Source organism: Pituophis catenifer, unplaced genomic scaffold (assembly GCF_029215685.1).
Source record: "Pituophis catenifer annectens isolate HBS135680 unplaced genomic scaffold, rPitCat1.0.hap2 SCAF_11, whole genome shotgun sequence".
Classification (NCBI taxonomy): Eukaryota; Metazoa; Chordata; class Lepidosauria; order Squamata; family Colubridae; genus Pituophis; species Pituophis catenifer.
Genome location: NW_027256891.1, coordinates 9,663,910 through 9,691,601, shown reverse-complemented (window position 1 = coordinate 9,691,601; position 27,692 = coordinate 9,663,910). Strand labels below are relative to the sequence as shown.

Below are 27,692 nucleotides of genomic sequence, written 5' to 3'. Positions count from 1 at the left end.
CTTCTCCGCTGCAGCTGGTAGTGGAAGCAAGAGATACCTGACTTGCATGGCAACAGAGGCTTAGTTATGTGCTCAGGTGTTCAAGGTAAATTGACAGAGGAAAGAATTCCAAGTAACATCACTATTCTCTTTAGCCACAAAAGCTGCTTACCTCCCCAGGCACTGCTTGCTGACGTTGCTATGGCTGGAGTACTTTGTACTGTAGGAACAAATGCAGGTTGAAGATCGAAGAGATCGGTAGAAAGGTTGGGCATGCTGAAAATTTCAAGAATACCAGTTACGCAAAGATCATACTTATTATCTATGCATCTGAGGGAGCTGAAGTTGAAACTTCAATCTTCCAGAACATTGGAAACTGAATGAGAAACCGAACAAGCATCTTAAGCTCCACAACAGAAGGATTTGTTTACTGAATAGTTCACTTTATTTCTTGCAATACAAGATTTATGGTAAATCTTAGGAAGAATCCATTCCATTTGAACCCCATTGTTGATTCATTTTGAGTATCAAGAATAACCTAGTCTCTATTTTTTTTAGCAAAGCTGGCAACAATAAGACCCCCCCTTTTATTCAAAGTGTCCTGAAAAAATGAAGAAAGTTTGGAGCCAGAATCTTGCTTGAACTGCCCATCAGATCCTTGGGGAAACTCCCCAAGCACCTTCTCAAGATCCATTAGGCACTCGGGATAGGTAAATTTAATAGATATTTTCCCACTGCAGAGAGGGGTTCGCTCGTAAATCTTCACAGAAATCTGTCCATGAGAAGGAGTGAAGGTCAGTCCTCCCCATCCCACATGCATTTTCAGCTCATGTTGTATCTTGTCCAAGACACCCGAAAGAGAAAGGGAAAGAGGAAGAAATCTAATATGCAACTGTAAGATGAATCAGGTCCATGGCTGTCATTAACTCCTGCATAGCTTCAGACCTCCTTGCAGAAGGAAGGCAGATTGGAATCTCCGGCACAAGCATTTGAAAGCCCCAATTCCACCCCTGAGAGGGGATGAAACGGTGTGTTGCTGAGCAACAGAGGGAGCAGAACATGCAACTGATCCTTCAGGCCCAACCACATAAACAGGGTCTCGTATTTCTTTATCTATGGAGCAGCCCTTCTAGATGCCAGCAGAATCTCATGGATGACAACAGATTTTCCCACCCTACTACGACTGCAGCTGATGCCAAACCCACAAGGAAGAACATCCCTGTTGTCCCCCACACAGGTTTGAGTGATGCAAGCCAAGTCTCCCCCTAAGTCACAGCTAATCATGAAATGAAGTCAATTTCACTCATTAAAAGAGACCTAACATTCCACAACCGCACTGAAAACCCCAGGGTTCCAGAGATTTGACATTTCAGTGCCCTGGGAATGAAGGAAGGAGGGACTCCAGCTCTCAGCCTCTCATCATATCCTTCATGGCCTGGCCTGACTGCAACCACATGTTCTGCAACCGACTGACTCCTCCCCTTCTCAGCCCCCAGAAACCTCCCACACCAGGTTGGGTAAATTTTCCAGTGCAAAACAAAATGAACAAGCAGATCATGAATGTTCACCCTATTAATTTTCTGGTAGCTTTTCCGTGACTAAAATATGGTGGCGCAGCAGACTAAAGCACTGTTAAGTAGCACCAGTTGCCTGCAATTACTGCAAGTTTAAATCTCACAGGCTCAAAGTTGACTCAGCCTTCCATCCTTTTGAGGTAGGTAAAATGAGGACCCGGTTTGTGGGGGCAATAAGCTGAGTTTGTATAAAAAAGAACACCGCTTTTTTTTGGGGGGGGGGCAAAAGCCCTACTAAGCAGGTATAACAGTATATAAAGTATGAAGGCTATTGCTTAACGCATTGTAAGCCGTCCTGAGTCTCCGGAAAAGGGCGGCATATAAATCGAACCAATAAATAAATAAATAAATAAATAAATAAATAAATAAATAAATAAATAAATAAATAAATAAATAAATAAATAAACCCATGCTTACCTATTGGTAGTTGGGGCGGGGGCTGCAAAGAGATCAACGGCAGGATTGGTGTTCACACTCTTTCCTGATAAAGTGCTTGGAGAAGCAGAAGTAGAAGTAGAATTGGAAACCACAGAAATCTCTCTCAATCGCTGTTCCTACAAAAAATAAAAAAGAGATGACAGTAGATGCTGCATTAGCCTTCTCACACAAAAAAGGTTGAATGCACCAGAAGTGAAACTTCATTATCTTGCGGAAATTAACCCACATCCCTGTCTTGTGACAGGGCTCTCTGGCAAAATACAAAAACAGATTGCTCAACTTTTTCCACAGAAAGTAATGGAATTTTTACATGATCTATATGATTTTTACAAGCTGACGACCTAGCCAAACGTCTTTTCAATGGAAAAGAATCAAGCATTTATGTGAGTTCATTGAGTTTAGCCTTTACTTGACTTGTGAACTGAAGCTGTGTTAAGGCATATTGTATGACAAACTGAGATTAAGATGACATCACGTGATAAATGACTGCAGTAGTTCTCCCAAATGTTCATTAACTGAGAGGGGTGTGTGTTTCCATTCAGACAAAATGGCAGAAGCAAGAAAGTGGTCCTTTTCTCAGCAAAGCTTGATCTAATGGGCTAAAATTAAGGAAGCTTTTCTTAGGGATGTAGCAGAGATAAGTGGCAGCAGCAACAAAAGCAGCTTCTACATGTCAGAGATACTTAGCCCTGCTGGCACAGAGGTTAAAGTGCAATATTGGAGGCTAACTCTGCTCACAGCCTGGAGTTTGATCCAGAGGGGGCTCAAAGTTGACTCAGCCTTCCATCCTTCTGAGGTCAGTAAATGAAGACCCAGATTGTTGGAGGCAATATGCTGACATTTTAAACCACCCAGAGAGTGCTGTGAAGTGCTATGGGGTGGTATAAATCAAGTCTAAATGCTATTGGCTGTTATGTCTACCAACTCAGGAGTTAATACCTTCAGAGCCTGCAGTCTAGCTTGCTCCTCCTCCAGAGCCTGCTGTTTCTCTCTTTCATCCATTTTACTGAAGGACATTCCTGTGTTGGCCAGGGTGGAAACGGCACTGGATAGAGTACTTGCTCTGAATTTTAGAGAAAACACACAGACACAAAGGCATTTAGCAGCTCTGAGCCTGAACAAACAGCCTAGAGAAGAACCAGTCTATTTTCTTGGGGGCAGGGGGCTACCCAGGGAGAGAAGGAACCTCTTGTTATACAATTAAACATTCTCAAATCAATGAGAGAAAAAAAAAGAGGTGGATAGGCATTCAGACTGCAATCCTTCACATACTTAACCGATCAAATGAAGATGTTTAAGAGTATCTGCAAACATGGGCAGAGATCTCCAAGGTGGGATGACTACCTGAGTTACATGAATAAATAATCTGAAATGGAAATATTAAGATTCCGGTAATCTTTGATTTACAATTCCTCTAGTGACTGTTTGAAATTACAATGGCACTGAAAAAGTGACTTATGACCAATCCTCACACTTAAAACCATTGCAACATACCCATAGTCACGTGATCAAAATTCAGATCCTTGACAACTGGCATATATTTACAACTGTTGCAACATCCCAGTCGCCATACTCTCCATTTGCAACTTTCCCAGCCAGCTTCTGACAAGTGCAATCAATGTAGGAAGCTGGATTGGCTTAATGAGCATGCGATTTACTTAACAACAGCAATGATTTGCTTAACAGTCATGGCAAAAAAGGTTGTCAAAATAAGCCTGATTCAATTAATTATTGCCTTGCTTAGCGATAGCCCCAACTATAGTCATAAGTTGGGGACTGTCTGTATACAAGTGGGAATTCTGTCAGGAATGAACAGCCTTGTGTTCCTTTCCCTCCTTTAATATCAGGCAATAGCATCACAATTTTGGGACTGTGCTAAGAACTGTTCAATAGGTTTCTGTGCATTTTAATTGCCAGCACCTGGTATCATAGCTTTTATTTTAACCAACTGTTTTAGTGTAATTTATCCCCTGAAGAACAGGCAGGACTTGAATTAATCCACCAGCTGTCCTCACAAGAAAGAAAGTTGAGAGATTTGGTTGAGGTAAGAAAACACAGGTCCAGAGAAGAGATAGGCAAGTGATAGGAGACATTGGCCAAAGATCCAAGATAAGTAGCAACCAATTGCAAGCCTCAAGCAATTACCTGCTGGCAGCTGAAACTTCCTTGGTCTTCTTTCCTTCCAAAGAAGCCAGATGCTGCTCCAGGGCTTCAAGCAGACTGCTGGGAGCCTAAAGTTAAAAATCTCATGTATATTGGATTCTAAAATTCATTGTATTTAACTTGCATTTTCTATTCTGAATGTCTACCAAGAGTTAAATTCTACTCTAAGACATCACAGCAAAATGCTTGTAAAGAATAGATTAATGTGACGAGAACCTCCATTTCTACTCCAATTTAGGCGTTTCTCTTGCTTATACCTGACAGAGAGAAAATAATCCAAAAACGTCTTCTGTATAACAGGATGCAAATAATTACTAAGAACACAGAAGCTATAATAGACGATAGGTCATCTAGCCAAAAATCATTTATTCTGAATGGCAGCAGTTTTCCAAGATGCCAGGGGTTTTCCTGCACCACTTTTAGCCAGATCAGCAAGGTGTTAAACACAGAATCTTCTATAAGATTCTTGTAGACTAGTTTCTCAGTCTAGGGAAGTCTTGATAATTTATATTGCCTTCTAGATCAACATTGCTCAACCTTGGCTATATGAAAATGGGTGGACTTCAATTCCCGGAATTCCCTAGCCAATAAGTTGCTACAGTTGACAAACACTGGCCCAAGCAAGTGGATGTCCAGGCTTTTGTGGAGAAAACTGGAGTTCCCAAATACAATACAGGTAGTCCTTGACTTATAACAGTTCATTATAAGTTCATTAGCAGCTGTCCAATGTTACAATGGTACTGAAAAAAGTGACTTATGACCATTTTTCACAGTTACAACCTTTGCATCATCCCCATGGTCATGTGATCAAAATTCAGATGCTTGGCAGCTAGTTCATATTTATAACTATTGCTGTGTCCCAAGGTCATGTGGTCACCTTTTATGATCTTCTGACAAGCAAAGTCAATGGGGAAAACAGATTCACTCAACAACCAGGTTACTAAGTTAACAAATGCAATGATTCAATTAACAACTGTGGCAAGAAAGGTTGTAAAATGAGGTAAAACTCACTTAATATATGTTTCACTTAACAACAAAAATTTTGGGCTCCGCTGCGGTCATAAGTTGAGGACTACCTGTATCGTTAATGCAATCTTTTCTGTTGCTAAACTTCCCCTGCTGTATAGTTATAGAAAGTTATAGAATTTTAACTGGCCACCCCACCCCCACACCCCGGCCAAAGTATTACGGTTACATCCCTCTTTTCAGGGGATGCTAGTCTGGGTTAAGTGTTCAGACTATTTGATCCTACGGTCTGCTTACAGGCACTTGGAAGATAATGCAAAGGTGCTATTTTTCAGCAATTTAGTGTAACTTCCTGCAAGTGTTTTTTATTTATTTATTTATTCAATTTATATACCGCCCTTCTCCTAGTGGACTCAGGGCGGTGCACAGCCAAAACTAAAATACATAACAATACAAAATTTAAAATTAATTAAAAGAATTATATACTTTGGCCCGAATTAAAACAGTGCGAATTAAAACCCATTAACAAATTAAAACTAAACAATTAATAACCATTAAAAACTAAAAAAGTTTTTTCCTGTTTGAAAAATGGTCTGGCCTGAAAGAAATCCCAGTTACACCTATCTATCGGGAAGCAATTTAGTAAGAATTAAGAGATAAGAGAAAGATCATTTAAGATTATTTACAAATTGTAAACTCAGAGCACAATGCTATGGGAGAATGAATGTATTGAATTATATCAAGTGAACTGTATCTTTTACAAAGCCTTATTAATAGGCATTCTGATCAATCAAACTAACTAAAATTTTGAGGCTGTGTGAGTTTCAAACACAGAGTATTGGATAAACAATCTATTCTATTTTGTATTTACTGACCTTATTTCTATATATTTCAAAACAATCTAAAGGCAATTTATCGAATGAAGTGTGCCCAAAGCTACTATTTTTATTTTCCTTAGCCCCATAATTCAAACAGGGCTCTATTAAGGCATTAACTACACCTGTTTCCCTTTTCTATCATGTTAAACTCCACACCTCACAAACCAATGGTAAATGTTCACTGGGGAGAGGTTCACTGTAATTTTTAAAAAAGTCTGCTTCCACTGAATATTGTGCTAGCAAACATTTTCAGAAAGGAGCCATCTAGAGAGACAATTTCCCTCTCTCAGTGTTTAACATAGATAAAAAGCACCAGATTGCTGACACGGCAATCTGCAGATAATGCAGGCCAAATGATTCTTGGATAAACTGGACAGCAAAGTAATAAAAAGAGAGCTAAATAGCAACTGTGCAAATAGGAAGGAAGAGAGGTAAGATGGGGTGGGTGGCATAAGCAAAGAGGCAGAAAAAACTAAAGCACTGTGTCAGCATAGTGACAGATGGACTCACATGATAGGAATCTACAGAAGCATTTGATGGAACTATATAACTGCTACTGCATCTGAATGATCAAAGTTACAAGCTGGATAGTAGGAATTTCTCTCACTGTCTATATAGCAGGGGTCTCCAAACTAGGCAACTTTAAAACTTGTGGACTTCAACTCCCAGAATTCCCTAGCCAGCATGGGAGTTGAAGTCCTCAAGTCTTAAGGTTGCCAAGTTTGGAGATCCCCAGTCTATAGAATCACTCTGTTGTGCTAATTCTGTACAACTTTTCACACAAGCATCTAATGCTATCTTAGACACAATTAGAGTGTCGGCTTATCTGTCTAGCCCTGTATTAGTACAATGAAAGAAAATGTCCTCCAAAATTTAAAGTTAAAATCCTGTCTTGTCCACTTAATGCTATCAGAATATTTGGGGCACTGAATCTTAACATTTTCTCCAAGTAAAGATAAAGTTATTTATACTTTAGTCCCTTAGATTTATAAGACTACCCAACTCAACACTGACTCTGGGCATTGTACAGATTTATAAAAACAGATACAACATCTAAAATCAAAACCAAAAATAAACATAAGCATAATGGAAAGAACAGTCATGCCCAAATGAAACAAACACTGTATACCAGATAGGTACATCTTACCTATGCTAAAATTGGGGGGAGGGTGTGTATGCTTTTCAGAGATTGGGCGTTGGTCCTACCTGATACGCCCTTTCTCAGCGTGAGGGGAGGGTTTCCCAACCATGGCAACTTGAAAATGTGTGGATCAGCTCCCAGAATTCCCCAGTCACTATGCTGGGAGTTGAAGTCCACACACATCTTCAAATTGCCAAGGCTGGGAAACTCTTGTTAAAGGCTTGCAGGGTCAGGACAGTGCCACTTCTGGTCGGTGTTATTCCAGGGGTTGACACTGTAGCAGAGAAGTTGGGGCTTCATACATCAGATAAGGTTACTTAACAGATGAGACATGAAACAAACTCACTTTCTCAGACACTATTGAGTAGACAGAATGGGAGAGAGGTTGCCTGAGATAGCCAGATCCCCTATGCCACAAAATAGGCGATAAGCAGCACCTTGAACTACACTCAGAAGCTCAATGATAATTAGTGCAGCTTTCATAGCAGAGGTATTGCATGGGTATACCAAGGTGCTTCCACAATGGCTGGTGCTGCTCCATTCTGGACCATCTGTAGCTTCCGAATGGTCTTCAAGGATAGCCACGTGAGATCACAGCGGAAGATGAGTGACTGTGACAAGGGACTCGCAATCCAAGAAAGGGCACAACTGCTATACCAGATGAATCGATGCAATAGCTCTTCTGGCTATAGCTACCATGTGCTCATTGAACAGGAATTTTGAGTGCACGAGGACTCCGAAATTGTGCACCTGTCTTGGATGGAAAATGATACCCTACTCAGAACCAAAGATGGAGAATCTCTGACATCTGAGCAACCGCTCTCCCACAGCCATTATGTCTTGTTGGGGTTCATTTTAAGCCTGTTCTCTCTCAGCCAAACTGAAACAGGTCCCAGTACTGGAACATTAACAGTAGAACCATCCCAAAGGTGCTTTTCAAAAGGCAACTGGAATTTCTTGGGTTTGTCCTTGAAAATGTTTCACTTCTCACCCAAGAAGTTTCTTCAGCCCAATGTATTAATATCAACAACATCACAGAATGAACATTAAGAAATATTAGATTTATCATCTACCTGTATGACACAGTAACATATAGACTACATTATATAGTCCATTCAGCATCAGTTATCAAGAATTTCACAGAGAAACATTTCCCATGAGCACTTCTTAAAAGAGATAACTGAAGCTATGAATCTCTGCAACTCCATTCTATGGCTTAACCACTGAACTACAACCTCTCCCTCTTTGTTAAGCAGGGGACCATTACAGCACTGTCCTCAAGCTGATGAAATTGGAGAAGATGCTTGTATTTTAATAAAGGATTTCTCTCTGGCACAGTATGGATTTCAGCAAAACAGTCCAGTTGTAATGTACAGTATATGGCTGTGGATAGATAGATAGACAGATAGACAGATAGATAGATAGATAGAGGTAGGTAGACATAGGTATAGATATATCCCCCAATCTAACAATATCTAGAGAGCTCATGAAAATACTTGAAACAATTTGTTACTGATCACACACACACACACACATACACACACACACACACAGAGGTTACAGGGAAAAAAATGACACTTATTTCCATATATAATATATATATGGAAGAAAATGAATTCTTAGAATGTACATAATGGAGCACTCACTGTTAAAACACAAATGCACAAAGGATTGGGGTTAAATTAATATGAAATGTACACTGACCTGAGTAAGATCTGGAATGTCACCCTGATCAATTCCAACTTGCTGGGTTCACAAAAAAGGGAAAAAATGTACATTACTACATGCAGTGGCAATGAAAAGAAAGAACTGTGGACCTGAATGTCTACATAAAGCTAAGAGACCAGGGAGGACACGGACTGCTTTCTGAACTGGTACAATTCTAAATGCCACTTCCACCACAAATTTTAATATTAAGTATTGATCCATTTCAAATACCAGAAAGAGCAAAAATAGCTTGTGAGAATTTTTGACACCACTTGGAAAAACAACTTCAGTAAATACCTCAGCACAGACATCTCTTAATTACAATTAATAGAAATCAGACGATCAAAATATCCCTTTAAAATGGAAATGATTTCGCTGACATTTACATTCAACAACCACATAAAACCTACATTTGCAGGAAATTATGAGGCAAGAACTACAATCATGCACTTATTACTGTACCAGTACAGAAAAGCTAAATGAAATACTGCTGATATAACTGGATTTATTTACCTCTGCCACTTTGAGGAATTCTGATAGTTTGGTCATTCTGGCTAAAAACTTTTTGTAAATATCCAGACCTTCTTTGCACTGGTTCTTCTTCATATCAAAATATTTTTCTGAAGCATAAAATTCAAAGAAAGATATTGTAAATAAAAGGGCTCCAAACATACATATTTTATTAGGGGTTTAATAGGCTGAGAAAATAAAATACATCCTAACCAAGAGCTTTAACATCAACATATAAGAATCTCCCTTTTTTTTTTTACTATGGGGTTATAAATTCTCACGTTATATTATTGAGGACAAATAAAAACCATCTGTAAATGAAAAGCTTTAGAAAAGGATTTTATTTCTGTCTGTCAGACCACAAATTAATAATAGCAACATTAGAAAAAAGCTTTGGCTTTCTAACTCTGGGAGATTACAGTAAGGCTACTACAATATTAATTATGCAAGCTGACAAACTTCTTTGAGATACATATTAAAATTCTTAAAAACATTTCTAACCTGTGACATTCAATGAAGTTAGTAAAAAAAAAACCAAACAGCTGGATCCTAAATTAAATTGTGGGTGAGAATTTAGATTAATAGAATTCTCATCCACACTGAATTCTATTATTCTACTTTCCATTTTTTAACTTTATTATAAATCTTAAGACAACGAAAATAAATGTCAATCAATTTATTCCCAAAGTGGCTTTGGTGATGTTTAATGAGAATTTTACTAACTCTTCAGCATCTTCTGACCACACAAGGCCTTTTTCATAGTTATGGATGAATGCAAATTTTCACAATTTTATCATTACTACAAAGATTAGGATGGTCCCAAGAAGTTGTATCTACATTCAGAATACTTTAAGAATTTGGTCTGCATTGATATACCAAGAATCAAGTTTCTATCTCCCCCAAACCATGTGTGGTATGCATAATTTCAGTTTTAGTTTCGTTAAGCATAATTAGCTGGTTCACATGTGGTTTGTTTTACCATGTTGCTTACACTTTTGTCAATTTATTCCCCTCTCCCACTTCCAAAATTCAGATTAATTTAATACCAGGAAATAACAAACAATGCAAATTACAACTCTAGAAACTTCTTTAGCTGTTTATTTTGGTAAGTGAAGTGTGTGTTTCCTGAGAACTAGTTAAGCTGCTGAAGTGTTATGGAACATTTCAACATCCTAGCTGGTCAAAGCTGTACAATAGTAGTAGTTGTTTTTTTAAAGTAATTTCTAACATATTACGGATATAAGGCAGAAGAAGCTACATGCAGATATTGGAAAAGAATGCAACAGAGAAAAGCATAAGCAAAGCTATTATGTGTTGGCCAAGGGACATATGTGTGTCTGAGAAACAAATTGTGAAATAAGACAAACTAAACCAACAAAATGGAATATAAAGTAGTGATGGAAAATATTTAGAAAACCACATACGCATATTTACATGTCTCTATTTAAATTATTTTTATTTCACATACCTAGTAGGTTAATGATCCCTTCATTATAGGCCGCAAAAAGCCTAATGGAATCTTTAAAGAGGAGCATGAAGGCAGCATTGATTACTCCATTGGTTAGTTCATTTGGGTTTGCCTGCACAGAAAATGGGGAAAATGAAGAGTTAAAACATGAGAGAATAAAAACATTCCCTCATTCCCTTGGATAACTTGAACTCTGTTTATAGCAGTAAAGAGCAATTCCTAGGCTTACATCAAAATCAAGAAGTGCATCCAGCTGATTCTGAATAATTGGCAGGGTTTTCAAAAGTTTTTCAGTATTCATTGTCCTCATCACACCATCAATCCTTCAAAGACATAATGGAAAATATATTTTGAGAGGTTTATCAGAATAATGCGTGCAGTGCAACAAAATTGCACCCTATGTGTCAGAGTCTACTAAAACTGCCCCTTTCTGCATTATGTACATGAGAATAACTTCTGAAATCAAGTAGAAAAATAGGCAAAGAAAGGGATTTTTTTCATTTTTCAAATCACATTATTGAATCTCTTTAAGGAATATTTCCTATTAATGTTATACCTGTATTCAAAATGCAGAAAAAGTTAACTGAAAACAGTATTGTAAATACTTTAAATTGATGTAGCAATTTGGATCTTTCTTGGTTTTCTCTATGTACAGTATTTCCTTTAAGCTGGTTCCACTCAACATCTGATTGCCAAATACAAGAGCATGATAATCGAAGTGACCCTTACCCTCTTTTCATTTTGGTGAAATCAACTGCTACAAGTCTATAAGAAAGTGCTTTTTCATTCAAGTATCTGCTATATCGTCTGATGAAGGTAGACATATCATAGCCTGAAAATAAAGAAATTTTCAGTTAGACTTTTTTTTATTTTTACATTCTTATAACTTTTCTTCTGTGTTAAAAATTAGTCAGAATTTTTTTTTACTATAATAGCCAGATAATAATACAAGCTAAAAGAAAGGAAAGAAATTGGGAATAAAAATGCAAGGAAAATATATAAGTCAGAATAAAGAAAAAGAAACATTAAAAAGTTGCTTTACAACTTCATCACAAGTATAAACAAATTTAATAACTCTTCATCCTTTCTAAAGTTACATTTATTTCTTCATCCTATATCTTAACTATAAACAAATATATAAAGCATCATGTTTTCAATCCTGGTGTCAGCACAAAGATAACCACAAGTAACAAAATATTGCATTTTAACCTTAATCAATTAAACCAACTTTATATTAATTCCTTTCACTTTTAACAGTTTTAATCTTTAATTATAAATATTATCATAGAATTTGATTTCTCTTCATTTCTTCTTTGTCCCATTACACAGAGTACTTCAAATCTTTAAGAAGCCAATTCTGTAAATCCAATAGGAAAATTTTATTCAGGTCACTCTCTTGGTTTGTCATTTGCACTTCCCTTTTAAATTTTAAAGCCTGAGCCAATTTCTTTTGTAGATCCAGTGAAACATTCTTTCCTAAATTGTTCTCTTCGCCTGTCAGTCTAAATTAATTTTTGAAACCATTTCTATCTTATCAAATATTTATTCTATATCTGACATTGCTTCAGTAACATCTTTTACTATACTACAGTCTATCCATAGAAGCAAACATAATTACTTATATTGTTGATATTGTGGCTATTTTCTGATTCCATTCTTCAAAAGTCTCCTTCAGTATTTCAATTTTATTATGTTTTCCACCATTTTGAAAACCTACATATCTTTCCTATAGTCCAAATCTTTAGTTCATTCTAGTGTCCAGTTTTTGAAATCATGAAATTCTTTGTTAATCTTGTAAAAACCAAAACAGAATCTGTTTTCCAGAAGGGGTGTGTTCTTCATAATTAATTCCAAAATCTTGTTATAAAAACTTCAATATTCCAATTTTATATGGACTCTTAGTCTGTTTATAACTTTCTAAGATCAAAATCTTATTTACTGTATTTTTCAGAGTATAAGATGGACCTTTTTCCCTCCCCAAAAAAGAGGGTGAAAATCTGGGTGCATCTTATACTCCGAATGTAGCCTCACCCAGCCTCGCAAATGGAGATTTCAGAGGCTGAAAGAAGCCTCTGAAAGAAGCTTCAGGAAAAAAGTCTCAGAAAGGTTTTATCTAAAATAATATGGCAAGCAACAAAAGAAGAATCAGTAAAGCTTCTAACCAAACTATACTAACAAATCTGGAGAATGACACAATAACCAGCAGAGCAAGGCACAGAGCTTACAACCAAGGAACCCGTTGCTAAAATTCACCTCTGGAAAAGCTGATTGGGGGTATTCAGGGAGGCCGATCCACCCACCAATCAGCTTTTTTCTTATTTTCCTCCCCAAAAACTAAGGTGTGTTTTAAACTCTGAAAAATACTTTTTTTTTGCTTTTTGCTATCTCTTTCAGAATCTTTAAATTCTTAAGCTTATGATTAAAATGTTGTTTTATTCAGAATTAAAGATACACACTGTCATTCTAAAGATCTCTAATAGTTCAGAAGTAGTTAATAAGCAATTTCTAAAATTGATTAGAAAGTGAGGTCTGCTAACTGAGTGTCCTTTAAAAATCTCCACTGCAGTTGCAAGCAAGATGGCTAACACGGTTGTCTTCTGATGTTCAAACTCACAGGAAACTACTGTCCTATGATTTCTTGACATGAAGTAGCCATCCAGAGCACAAGTGGGAGATCTGTCCTCTCTTTATCAATAGAGGGTCCAAGGAACTTATTTATTCATCTGTTTCTTGGTCTCTGGCATAATCATTCGCTCCCCTTTCACAGAGCCATATTCAAATCCCTTCAAAAGCCTTCTTATAACAATTCTTCTGGCTGTATTGGGATCCAAATTAATTCCAGTTCCTTGGAATATCCATCTTCCAACTGCTTCAACTTGTAAACCTCTTGATACTAGCTAACTGATGTAGTCCCTATGAATGGCAGTATTACCTCATTAAATAAAAGCCAACAACACTTTGAGAAGTTGTTTTAGAACAATTTATGTCCTCATTATTTAGCTTGTAAATCATCAATAAGCTGGTATTTTAGTAATTGACTCTGACAAATTGCTTACAATTCAAAACAAATTCTTTATTTATAGAGATCAGCAATATACAAGCAAACAAAATCCATCAGTTAAAAAGCAAAAGACATGTTTCATGTTAATTGTTGCCTCAATTGAACTGCTACTACAATAAATTTTGTCTAGTGCGTAGGTGGTTTCACAGATTGAGACTGTAAAGTAAAAAGTGAGCGTAAAAATGGTCTGTTCCCCAGGTGCACTTAAATAGTAAAAGAGGGATTATCATGTCCTTTGGAAGATCCTTATAAAAGCTACAGTAAAAAGATGTTGAATTGTCTCAATTTCTCAAAGGCAAGGAGAATGTTCGCATATATGTCAGGTAATAGCAATGATGGAAGGATGCTGGCCCTAAAAAATTCCTTTCCTCAAGTTAGAAGATTTGACTGCTGCAAATTCAATGTTCACCTGTAAAGCCCCAATCGTCTGAGGAATCATTTTCATTATCAATAACAAAAATCCGACCAAGATAAAGAAATGTAACAGGCTAATCAAATATGATTCAATTTAAATACAGAATATAAATTCAAACTAATTTTTTAAAGAAAAAGAATCCTTACCCTGCATGGCACTTTTATCCAGATAATTGTTGAGATTAAATAATGTATTTCGAGATGCCAAGTATTGAATAAAGCGCTGTGAACAAGTGAATCAGAATTCAGATTATTTTTATTATATTTCTGCAGATTATCTTTCTTTAGAAATATTTTATATTGCTAATTTCTAAGCAAGTGACACATGAAATACAGATAGTCCTCAACTTACAATCACAATTGAGCCCAAAATTTATGTTGTGAAATGAGAATTTGTTAGTTTAAAACATTACATTTCTTGCCACAGTTGTTAAGTGAATCACTGCAGTTGATAAGTTAGTAACCTGGTTGTTAAGTGAATCTGACTTCCCCAATGACTTTGCTTGTCAGAAGGTTGCAAAAAAAGTGATCACATGACCCCGGGATGCAGCAACAATCACAAGTATGAACCAGTTGCCAAGCATCTGAATTTTGATCATGTGATCATGGGGATGCTGCAAAGATTGTAACTGTGAAAAACGGTCATAAGTAACTTTTTTCAGTGCCATTATAACTTTGAACAATCAAAGTGAACTATTATAAATAGAGAACTACATGTAGTTCCTCAATCACCTAAACAAAAACTATTTCTTGTTTTTACTAAGGCAAATCAATTATATCTATTAATAGTTACAATTTTGCAATCACTAACCAGAGAGGCAAAAGTGGAGCAGAATGATGTAAGAGAAACTGATATGCAATGTATTTCATAGCAACTCTGGTTTACAAATGGTTCCATGGAAAAGGGAAATGGAAGCAAAATTCAACTGCACATTGCTCATTCTGCATGCACCTCATATATCATAGTTATAAAGAAGATATACATACTATTCTGAGATTATTCTCATGGCAACTAAACAAGGTTTACATCTACATATAATAGGAAAATAGAGCTAGTAGAAGGCAAAGACAGTCTACTCTTAATGCTTTAATTGCTGCAAGGTGACACAACTAACAAGTTATTATCTCATTGTCCTTTGGGATTCTTCCAATTGTAAGATATGGGTTTTTGTTTTTGTTTTGTTTTAGTTTCCATTCTATCAGCTTCCTTCATGACTGAACACTATAAACCCCTTTAGGAAGATCTGCCTTTATCTGAGTCAGGATTGTCTCGATCCTGTAAAAACTAGTCTCCTGTAAAGCAAATACCACTCTGTTTTTCAAATCAAAGGGATACATTTTTGCATGGTAAGAGTGGAACTGGTAGATTTTATGACAAACATGCCTTCTAAAAGTAGCATAAACACACTTTGGGGACAAAGGACTGGTAACTAGACAACAATGGAGAATGCATTGTTCAATTTCGTCACAAAGTAAGCTTGGAATGTACATTCAACACATTCTCATTCGGACTCCCCAAGAAGTCTGAAATAGTCAAATGCTAACAGCACAATGTGGTTAAAATGGCAAGTCAGCAATAGAACTCTTGAATTTTTAAGGGCAAAAATAAAACCTGCCAGACCAGAATCTCATGAGAACATAGGATTTAGAAACTATACCAACACTTGTGTAAGTATTTCATTTAACACATTGCTAACTCAGTAATGGGGGGTGGGGGACAGAAGAAACTAATAGAGTAACTTTATATGCCAGTATTTGCTTTCTAATAAGGAGCTAGTTATGCAATTCCTCCTGAGGTTCTTGATGTCTCTACCATACTTGTCCTTCGGAAATTCACCAGACTCTTATTCTGAAACCTCTCCCATTTTGAAATGAAACTCCGTATTGCAAAATGCTGCTTTCTTACCTCATTTCCATACATCATGAGGTGGTGCGTTGTAATTAGAGCTTTGAACACTACTACCCAGCTACTGTTTGCCGTCCTCTCAAAAAGCGTATCTGCTAACTGTGGAATATTCACATTCATCTCATTTGTGCATTGAATTAAATCTGAAATTCAAAAACAAGATGTTTTAATAAATATTTATTTATCAAATTTGTTTGCTGCCAGTCTCACCACAAGGTGATTTTTTATACTGACAAAAGCTCAAAAAAGGGATATATTCAAGAGCATTTGGAATCCTAAACTTTACTCTCATATTCAACCAACTACAAGTAGTCCTCATTTAGCAGTTACAACAGTGATGAAAAAGTAACTTTAAGATCATTCCTCATAGTTATGACCTTTCTAGATCTGTAAAGGAAAGGAAAGCTGAAGCAACATCAAAGGCAGTTGTAGTTTCATTTAGTGACTGCTTTGCTTAACAGTCAAATTGCCTCTCCTGACTGTGATGGCTAAACAAGGACTACTTGTGTTCTTCACCTTTCACACATTAACTGGAGAAAGTTTCTTCTATATGAAATTACATTAAACACTTTCTAAATGTTTCATTATGATTCCACATCTTTAGTATCAAGCAACTTTCTTTTGCAGCATCATTTTGGTTCTCTGGTAAAAATGACACTTGCTGAATCAAGCAGACACATCTATTCATCCTTTACAAACAGGAACTGATGTATGCATCTAAAAGAAAAGTTTTACCAAATCAGAAGTGGCAAATTGTGTTTAGAGCATGACAGGATTAGAAATAGGGTATATTATTACTGACACGTAGACAAAAGTTTAAAATAATGTATCTAGCCAAAACTGGAGGGCGGGACAGAGAGTGGAGTCCCTTCCAGAACTTCAAGACTCTTGGATTATTATTCACTAACATTTTGAACGTGCTAAAAAAATAGATAAAAATGTTATGGGAAGCAATTGGGCAGGTTTGAAAGACGTGCAGTGAAATAGGACAAGCCCAAACTTCACTGATTATACAAGCAGTGAGAAAATACAAATAGTGCTGGATTGTCTATAAACATTTCACACACAAATATCAGCTTGTTGCAGCAAAATCAGACACCTTAAATTCAAACAAATTATAGCAATATATTTCCAATGTGCTTTAAAAAAAACTAATTCCTTAATAAATATTTGTTAGTTTATAGAGATCTTACCTTGGAATAACATAAAATTGGCATAGGAGACTATTTTATAGCAAAAATAAGGAGAACCATGTTACTTCTTAAATGAGAAACAAGGATGAGCAGAGAAAGCATATAGTAACCTGAGAAACCAGCTGAGAAATATGAACAGAAAATGAATATAGGAGGAGGTTGGCCCAAAGATTCACAGCTAAGATTTTTTCCTGATATCATACCCAAGAAACCCAAAGAGCTGAAGAGAGAACAAACAGACAGGCAATGGGACAGCAGAGCAAATGTTTAATAGTACTGGTGTTCTGTTCAATGGTCTAACAGTCCTGCAGTCAAGCTAAGATCCAGTTAGCATTTTTACTGGAACCTGAGCAGGCATGAATAACATTAGAAAATCTCTCATCTTTCCCTCGCTATCCTATATTCCCCAATTTCTTCAAATGATTCAGGTTGTAAAATAATGTATTGTTTCACTTTTCCTCACCTGGATTTTTTGTTACTGTAAACAAGCAGGATATGCAAGCATTCAAATTTTGCATCCTCTGAAACTATAAACATCACCCTGATTTTATTTCTCTTAATATCATTCAACTTTCTTCCTCTTGTGTGACCAGGCTCAAATATTCCCTGTTTGCTCAGGCCTCTAAAAGTCACCATTTTCCTAGAAATTTCCTACTCCTTATTTTCCAAACCATCATTTCCTACTTCCATTTTTTTTGATATTGTTGTTCCTGGGAAATCACAAAGGAATAGCCTGCCAACTCAGGAATTGGTTAATTAAATAATTAAATAATTAAATATTTCATTTCTGCAAATGGTCCTGCCCAAACTGTAGATGCAGATGAACTTAATCTTTGTCCATGTTCTGCAGCTAATTTATCAACCTGACCCAGCATAGCATGTACAGTAATTCTTCACCATATACAGGCACGTCTGCATCATAGAGTTGAGTGATAATATTCCCGTCCTTCAGAGAAAGCACAGGCCCACTGATGCCCTCCAAATGTTCTTCAATCAGACTATGAGAGTCCATGACAGCCACAGAGGGCAAAGAGCAATAAAGAATTTCTGCAGACTATCAAAGTCTCAGCCACTCCTTCTCTTAACCTCTAATCTTAAGGGATCAATATACAAGCCCTTGCAAATCAAGTATGGAAGAGTAGCATACTTCCATCTCTTTCCAATTCACGATCTACTTTGAATTTAGCCTATCCTTCTGAAATGTTCAGTCCAATTCATTCACATACATATATCTGGAACAAGAAACTATAACTGTGTAGTTGATACTGGATGAAATGCTCAAAGCAAACATGGGGAAAAAATTCCTCACAAGAAAAACAGCGGTTACTTTAGACCCTGTATAAATACATTACAATATATTTTTACTGCAATTATAATGTATTTTAAATATAAATACATTGCTGATCTGCCCAAAATCCCAGCAAATTGGAATTTGAGCCTTTTGTTCAGTGCTTCAAGACCACAAATGAGAAAAGATAACCAATGTTTTGATAACTATGGTTTTGTTCAAACTGGACATCTAAATTATACCATAGTGCCAAGATGTAAAGTAATAGCTGGAATTTTTCCCTCTATTCATGATCACTCAATTAGTTGCTGATTATATGAATAGTGTGGTTATTCAAAGTGACCCATTGGATTTCCCAGCATATCACTGTTATCTATATATACATTTCTTCATTTTCCCTAGATGTGCAAACTGGACTTTAGGGGGAAAAATACAGTATTCTTACTGCAATAACAAGCAGTATAATTCATTGCATTCATTTCAGATCCTATTGTATTTGTTTGCATTACAATGACAATTTTGTACTGCTTTGTGAATTATAAGAAGCTGCATTAAAACAGCATTTTTTATGAATTGCTGCCTCTTAAATCTCAACTTAAAAACTCATCAAAAGGCCTGATAATTTTTTCTAGAAAACAGATTTCTGCAACTAGCAAGGAATCTTTTTTCTTTCCAGGATTTTGATTCACTGGGTGTTCTCAGTCTTTTTCACAAAGACTGTCCATTATTATACATTTTATATCTGTTGCCTCGATGGACTTTTAATAACAGTCATCTACACACTAGACTAGACTGAAGCCAAACCTAGAAAAAAATCAATGAAGCAATTAAGTGAGAAAATGGAGGCTTATATTAAAGGTTAATAGGCATAAAACCATAAAATGATGGTAAAAAATATGAAGTCTGAATCCTAATTCATCAATTATGATGTGTTTTCAAGAAGGAACAAGATTCAAGCACTATGAAATGCAAAACTGGGCAATCTAACTCAGCCATGCCCTCTACGTCACAAAGGAGTAGTGACTCCTTTGGTATCGCATTAGAAATACTCTTATTTTCAAAAAGAATCGAGTGATTTCCCTATCCAGCATGCCTATAAGTAACTAAAGATATGATCCAATTCTGATTTCCTCTATTATCAAATGCAAGCTATAAATCTGCAGACTTTTTTGCGCTACTGATAATCCCGAGGCATAACTAATGTTTAGGGACTACCATTTGGCTTGCAAAACCCAAAGCATGTAGTAGAATAGAAGCAAGCCATCACAAGAAGTGGCAAGTCTACCACCCCCACTGTCTGGGAAGAGTGGTAACTATATCCCCAGATACAGCACTGCTGGTGTATGACATTGTTGTCTGGCAACTGGCTCATAATATTAAGCTATCCTCTAGTCTTGAGCCACCTAGAATATGCTGCTTTGCACTGCCTGCCCTAGAGTGAAGCAGGCTCATTTGATACTGAATCAATTTGAAGCTTTTATTCTCGAGTGTAAAGCAATCTACAGAATGAAAAATATCAATTACTATTATTTAAGGTTTAAAAACTTGTGTTATGTAGCTAAAGTCACTATTGGTAAGTGAAGATAAACTTCCAGCAAGAATGCTGTTATAATAAATCAACATAACTGCCCAATGTTCACAATCACAATAGGAAAACTAAAAAACCTTCTGTACTGAAAATCCATTATTGATTACTGAACATCTCATCTAGCAGATAAGAAACTGTGAAAAATGCCTATCTAGAACATGACAGCTAGCCTGAACTGCATTCCTGGATCACATGATTTCTGAACAGTTTTTATCAAGCAATAAATCTGAGTTAACATTTTATTTTTTTTTAAAAAAAGCAGAATCTCTGCTGCAGTATATTTGCAACCTTCAACTGGACAAGTTCACTGGGTCACTATGGGCCAGTCATTGGCTGTGTCTGCACTACTGCCTAAATTACTGACTTGGCCAGCCAGATTTTTAGCCTAGTATATTGTGTGAATCCAGACTGGTATTTAATTACTGGCTCAGTGTGCACACAAATCCAGAAAAATTAATTAGTAAATCATACCTCAGATCAAACATAGCCACTATCTCTTAGTCAAATCTATCTCACAAGGTTGTGTTGAAGGAAAAAAATTATGTAGGTCATTCTGCGCATTTGCAGAAAAGGCAAATTTGATAATTATGTGTCCATCTTCTTCACACACACATCCCATGCATTAACGGAAACAGACCAAAGTAGATTCAAGATGCATCATTTTTTTAAAGATGCAAAATTTTATAATTCTATTTAATATCCAAGTAGAAATATCATTGCCACCCACAACGAAGTAAGGGGATTTGCTAATTTGACTCTAGTAAACATTTTAACTGACATGCCATATTGAAATATCGTGGGAAAGCAGGTGAATACCAAACTATATATGGTTTAGTGAGCAATAGTTAATAGCCATACAATAGGTAAGTATTTATTAAAAATAAAAAGAACAGTTCTGTGAGATTCCAAGACTTCTGAAACATTTACATCATATATAAGAAGAGGTCACAATAGATCACCTTAATTTTAATTTCTAGGGAAGTTTTAGAGAGCATAATAAATACTCATTTCTGAACTTGCCAGGAATTAAATCGAGAACTGCTGACAATATGGAGAAATACAGGAGCTCAGCAAAGCTATGACTGGGTATTAAAATGCCCTTATTCTAAGAATAACACACACTTTCTAACAGACCTAGAAAGATAGCCATGCACACTGTTAACCTTTAAAAATGTGCAGTCATTGTTATCCACTGAAAGGATGGGGCTGTGGCTAGGGGGATTATGGTTTACAATAGTTTTCTATGTTGGAATAAAAATTTTACAAGTGGAAGCTATAAGAATAGCTGAATTTTTTTTTAAGTTCTAAAGAGTGGCTAAGAAGGGAAAATTGACATGCCTGAGCAATGATCCTAAAAGCAAGCACTCAACACTAGTTTGAGCATGTGTTTGTATATTTATCATATTATAAACATAAATGCTCTAAATCACTCAAATTGAGAGGTAGCAGACACTCCGCGATATAAAGCACAGTATGATATTGTTATTTTGTTCTTTGGGCCACCATCAGCTGAGCCACAGTGATTAAACTCCTATATTGTGCCAAATGATGTCAGGGTTTGAACAATTGAAAATGCTAAGAAACCACATTATACATTAGTAAGATATGTAAACCCACCTAATGGATGGGTATATATATATATCATATATATATCATGTAAGACATAACGTAATTAATTTGGTTTGGCCTAATACAATATGTGAATGGAGTCACTGTGATTTATGACCATACTGAATCATAACACAATTTGTTTAACAAATACATGCTTGCACTACTGGCTTCTATATTTTCATAATTAATGCTAGGATACTAATCCTAGGAAAAACTGATAGCTTGAAATGTAAACAATGCAACAAAGATGCAAGAATGAAACAACATATAATGTAATTTAAAGCAACTAGTGTGAATGACCGACTAGGAAATGCAACAGTCAATATTGGGACATTATACTCAGTTTAATCAGACTTTTGCCCCTGCTATAAATAATAAATTCCTTGCTTTAAATCAATGCACATGTAATATGCAGAGGCAATACTTAATGAGCATGAGAGCTAGTATATGATCTGAAAGTCTATGACCTGAAGTGAATTGAACGGGAGCGTTCTGAATTTTGTTTGTCTTCTGATCAAAACCTACGGTACTTTCTGCTCTTAAATTATATTACTTTTCACTTATCCTCCAGAATGCTACTTTAATAATCTTTACTGTTGTAAAAAAATTGAAGAATGAAGGAATGTTCATAAATCCTAGCTACTGTTATGTGCAGGAACACAAAGATGGGGGGGGGGGGAATTTAAATACAGCACTGGCAATGCTTTTTTAAAATATATATATTATTCTATCCCTGTGCTGTAAAAGGAATTCAAGGCAACAAAAGCAGCAGTACAGGACATTTTTAAACATAAGTATAGGAACCCAGCATGGAGGCATTTGTTAACCTTTTTGTACTATGAACATCCAATGATGTCATTCAATTTCACATTAGTTTACCTTACATTCTCACCATTAAATAAGACATTTTCCAAACAAAAGAAACGGGATGAATTTAGCAGCATTGTATAGATTTTTCCTACCATACTGAACAAAAATCAAACAAGCATTTCACATGCCTTCTTGAATTTAATTCTTTCTTTGCACTATGGCAGACATAATGCTTAAATGAATGTAGTGGAACTCATTTGAACAACTGCTGCAATAGATTAAATCTATTTTCTTTTTAAAAATATCATCATTTTCAATGTTATTGAGCAACCCTATCCTGTTGTTCACTTCCTAACTTCCTTGTACAATTGAGTTTACTGATTTTAAGCTGACATCTGAACAGGAAGTAAAAACCAGAAGACATACAAAATATCTACAGACTATAAATGAAAAATATCTTGGGACTGTAGTTAGTAGAGATGAAATGTCCAAGCAAGTTTGAAGAAGCAATAAGTTTTTAGGTGCCATAAGACTTTGCTGCTCCTACAACAATTATCCTTCTAGAACTAAACAACTGATCTCTGTTACCTTTCTGAAAGTAAATAAACATTAGCATGTATGGCTTAAATTTACTCCAGAGTAAATAATGCACCTATATGTCAAGTAGTTTTTTCTAGGCTAGCATCTTCTATTACAACAACCACAATTCTATAATCAGCAACACTCAGGCAAGCTGAAAGGTTAGGAAATGACAATCTCATATTAGCACTGCTAATTGCAACTGCAGATGATGCATGCATGCTTTAGTGACAAAGTAAACTTGTTGCTAGGAGAGTATAGAACAGGTAGTATTGTCTCAAAAAAAATGTAAGCCTTAAATAAATACAAATAAAAGTGTACATATTTCTATATGCTACATCAAAGAGTAAAAGCAGATGCTTCTTACAATGTGCCTTTTTGCAGAATAAAACATGAGAATGACATCTGTTTCATACTGTGAAATAAACATTTCTTTAGAAAGTCAAAGTGATGCAAACTTAATGCTGCACTATAACTTTTGCTCCATTATAACAGGAAAATACAGAAAGGAAGAGTCAAAGTTTCAATAAAAGTACATGCCCTGGGACTGCATTTAATATCAGCATAATTCCAAAGAGCAACTAGAAAATTCCTGATTAGTCAATAATTTATTATCTATGTTGCTTACTAAATTGCAAAGTAATATTACTGGGCTCAGATCTTTGGCTTACTACTTGTCCTTGCTTAATCCTAGAAGCTAAGCAGGGTTGGCCCCAGTTAGCATTTGAATGGGACCAACCAGCGAATCCCAGGCTGTTGGCTACATTTGGAAATAAACAAAAACATTCTGGATTAAAGCAAGGTTAAGCCACTTTCTTAATGCTGTCAAAATAACTGCATGGAGGCAGCCAGAATGAAGCTTTTTAAAAATAATAATAATGATAGCTGGATAAAAATGCCAAATCTCCTATAAATATGTGGCTGACTTCAACCATAACCATAATAAAATATTGCAAGATCATTGCTCAGCTTTGTAACAAAGAACCGAATAAGAAAGGTAGCAACAACGGTGCATTGGAATATCTTGCCAGAAATACTACTTGGCTGCAAGAACTGGTGAGAACACAAAGTAGAAGTAGTAGTAGAAAATGAAAAAGCCAAAGAGCTCTGGGACAGATAAGCATATGCCATACCACAGACTTAACAATTGCTAAGAAAGACAAAAAAAAGTCTGGATAGTGGACATGGCAGTACTAGGAAACAGCAGAACAAAAAAACTGGAGAAAAATACCAAAATACCAAAAAAAAAAAAAATGCAGATCAAAATAGAGGGCTATGGCAAAGCAAAGAAAGTACCAATAGATGACTTGGGTGCAAAACATCTGGAACACCACTTGAATGCCATCAGCATTCACAAAATCACCATCAAAATTGCCAATGGCAGATTTATTTGGAGCAGTCTACATCTTGTGATATAAGCTTTAATATTATTAAACAACAATATCTGTCTATCACACTGGGTCCTGGGGAAAAACACAATAGGTGGATAAAAATACCAAATCCAGCCAAAGACTGTGCATGTATAATAATGCCTTATATTATTATTACTATAATGTTTAGTAGTTCCATATTGATTCCAAGAAACACTTTCTCCTGCAATCTTCTAGCATAAAATAAAAACTCTTCTTCCAAGGAGGCAATTTTTAACTACTATATAAAAAGCAAGGCTGAACAACTGAATTTATACTGGTGAGCTCTGAAAGCCCAGAACCACACTACCTTATCTTATCTGGTTGACATGTTAATAGAAGGCTTTAGACCTCAGATCATTAGGTCAAGAATGTCCTTTATTTGGAGGCAGTTGTATTATGACAAGAGTTACTGGACCTGCTTACTTGATCTCTTACAGAAGACACATTTTAAATTTGAGTTACTTGGAAGAGGCATGTTTATTTGTATTGTGGTACAAATAAGTATGCCTCTTCCAAGTAATTCACATTTAAAATATGTCTTCTTTACATTTGAGTTACTTGGAAGAGGCATGTTTATTTGTACCACAAAGAGATGGGAGGAAACGAAGAAACTCAGGAAATAAAACTGTTACTCTTTTATATATTTTGGTGTTTGCTTTTTTTAAAACAAAGCTAAAATAGCAATTCCCCACCCCATTAACCTAACAGATAGTTGTTCTAAAGGGCAGCAGAATATTACTGATCCCGTAAGACAGGAACATTTAACTTGATTCACACCTTCTCTAACGGCTGGTCAGGACTCATCAAAGTGGTAACAACTCATGTGTTTAATCATGCTTGCTCACAGGTTTATTCTAAAGTGGCTTCAGCCCTTCGACCCTGCCTGGCAAACTGCACCTCTTTTGTTGTCCCCAACTGTGAAGCAGTCTTGCTGATCACCTTTGCACCTGCTCATCCAAGAAAGATAAGGACTGGAAGCCATCTGATTAACCCAAAGCTATTGATTTTTCCATTTAACCCAGAGCACTATCCCATCCTCAGTAACTGCTATCAGCTCTTCAGGACTCCAGGCAGAGTCTTTATCACCTGATGCTTCCTTCCTTCCACTCTTTTCTTTAGCTGACAATTAAAATAAACCCTTTTGCCAAACAGTTACACTACTTTCCAAGGTAGGTAAGTAGAGGTAGAGCCGAAAGAAGTTACATATGACATATTGTGATTTGGATCTGAAAAGATGGCATAGTGTGCATAGCTCCATACCCAGATACTTTTTTGACAACTGCTACAATAGAGATCCTATCCCCCAATTGGCAATGCAGTCCAAGGAAGGGATGCCAACAACCCAGCACAACCCAGGATGCCAGCAAGCCAGGACAGAGAGGTTACAGACTCCCGCAGGTCATTACATCAGGGGGAACCCTCAGCATCTGACCAAAGGAGAAGGGAGTTAGTCTTCCAGAGGCGACGAAAAAGAGGAAACTAAAATCTCTGCCTGTCACACACTCCATCTGAATCCTTCCTGCAAAATTGAAGAATTGGGTTCGATTCCCCCATCCAAGCCGTTCTTGTCAATCCGTGCAGCCCAGCCATTAACCCATTTTACCCACCTGGCCCATGGAGAGGCTGGCGGGGGGGGGGGCTGCCCAAGCACAGCTTTTCCAGAAACACCCCTCCCCCCACCATCCGAGCCCCCAGCCCCCATTGTTCTGGACAGGGGCCCAAAACGCAGCAGAAACCCGGCCGCTGGGCCTGACTAAGCCCTGGTTAGTCCGGTCAGGACGAGCCGCCACCCAACCCTGGAGAAAATCGGAGAGCGGCTACGGAATCCCACACTGGGCCCCGACACGGGGGAGAGAGAGAGCGCGGGAGGAACGTGGGAATGCACACGCGTGTTCGGCAGCCACTATCCCTCCCCGCCCCGCCCCCCGCACTCACAGTCGAGGTGCTTCTTCTTGGGGCCCATGACTTCGTGGGTGGTGGCCTTGCAGACGGCCTTGGCGATGGCCGAGCCGGTGACGCTGTGCTGCGCCGCCGTGATCCGGTCGGTGATCGACTGGCCCGACATGACGGCGGCGGCGGCGGCGTTCCCTTCCCAGCTGGGCTCCGGCGGCCCCTCAGCAGCGGAGGACTTCCCCGACGGCGCAAGGCAGCAGCAGCAGCAGCAGCAGGAGAAGGAGGAGGAGCGGCGGCGGCGGCGGCAGGCAGGCCGCGGGGCGGAGCGCCGCCAAGCCCGGCCCAGCCGCCGTGCAGCCCAGGCTAAGCCGAGGGATGGCCCTGTCCGCTTCCCTCCGGCCTCTCCCCTTCTCCTTCTCCTCTCTCTCTCTCTCTTCTCTCGCGGGCAACGACGTCGACGCGGCTCCCGGCCGGCCAGACCTCCGCCCCGTCCGGCCTGTCGGCGCCGCCGCCGCCGCCGCCGCTGCCTCCTCACCTCAGAGGCCCGCGCCCGCGCCAGACAAAATGGCGGCGCGTCATGTGACCGGCGGGCCGCGACGCTTCAGGCCGCTGGCCACGCCCCCCCCCTCGCTCGCTCGCTCGCCTGGCCGGCCACGCCCCCCGCGCGCCCCACGGGGGCGGGGCCCGGCGCTGGCTTTGCAGCCTGCGGGGCGGGGCTGGGCTGGGTCGGGGCGATGTTTGCAGCCGCGCCGAGACCCGGGACGGGCTTTGGGGGTCCCCGCGGGGCGGCGCGCAGCTTGGGCTGGGCTGCTGCAAAACTCCCCGAGCCGGCCGAGTCTCCGGCTCTTGGATCTGGGTAGCCAGCCCGGCGGGGGTGCTCGGTGGGCGGCTGCCTGGCTTCGCCCCTGCCACGGGGAAGGAAGGGCTGGGTGGGTGGGGGGGTGGCGGGGATGGGCTGCCTCTTCTGGGCGGCTGCATTTGCACCTCCGATTGGAGGGAGATGAAGGCAGCCGGCCTTTGTTTTGGGGGATCGGTTTATGTGCCTGGATTCAGAAGAGCTGCTCCCTTTGGGAAAAGTGCCCTAGATTTCACGACGCAAAATGGAAAGACCGC

At 38.1% G+C, this 27,692-nt stretch overlaps 1 protein-coding gene across 2 annotated transcripts in view; it reads right to left on the bottom strand.

The window, feature by feature from the left end:
- Positions 1 to 27,119, bottom strand: part of LOC139322908 (phosphatidylinositol-binding clathrin assembly protein-like) — a 39,604-nt gene extending 12,485 nt beyond the window's left edge. For both annotated transcript variants that reach the window (XM_070952165.1, XM_070952166.1), the window contains exons 1-12: positions 26,622 to 27,119; positions 16,206 to 16,348; positions 14,447 to 14,522; positions 11,554 to 11,656; positions 11,054 to 11,147; positions 10,825 to 10,936; positions 9,360 to 9,466; positions 8,844 to 8,885; positions 4,137 to 4,222; positions 2,931 to 3,054; positions 1,971 to 2,107; positions 152 to 255 (exon numbers count right to left, since the gene is read on the bottom strand). In XM_070952165.1, the coding sequence (XP_070808266.1) occupies positions 152 to 255; positions 1,971 to 2,107; positions 2,931 to 3,054; positions 4,137 to 4,222; positions 8,844 to 8,885; positions 9,360 to 9,466; positions 10,825 to 10,936; positions 11,054 to 11,147; positions 11,554 to 11,656; positions 14,447 to 14,522; positions 16,206 to 16,348; positions 26,622 to 26,751 (1,258 nt within the window). In that variant the 5' untranslated portion in view covers positions 26,752 to 27,119. The remainder of the gene's footprint in view (positions 1 to 151; positions 256 to 1,970; positions 2,108 to 2,930; positions 3,055 to 4,136; positions 4,223 to 8,843; positions 8,886 to 9,359; positions 9,467 to 10,824; positions 10,937 to 11,053; positions 11,148 to 11,553; positions 11,657 to 14,446; positions 14,523 to 16,205; positions 16,349 to 26,621) is intronic.
- Positions 27,120 to 27,692: the final 573 nt, after the last annotated feature.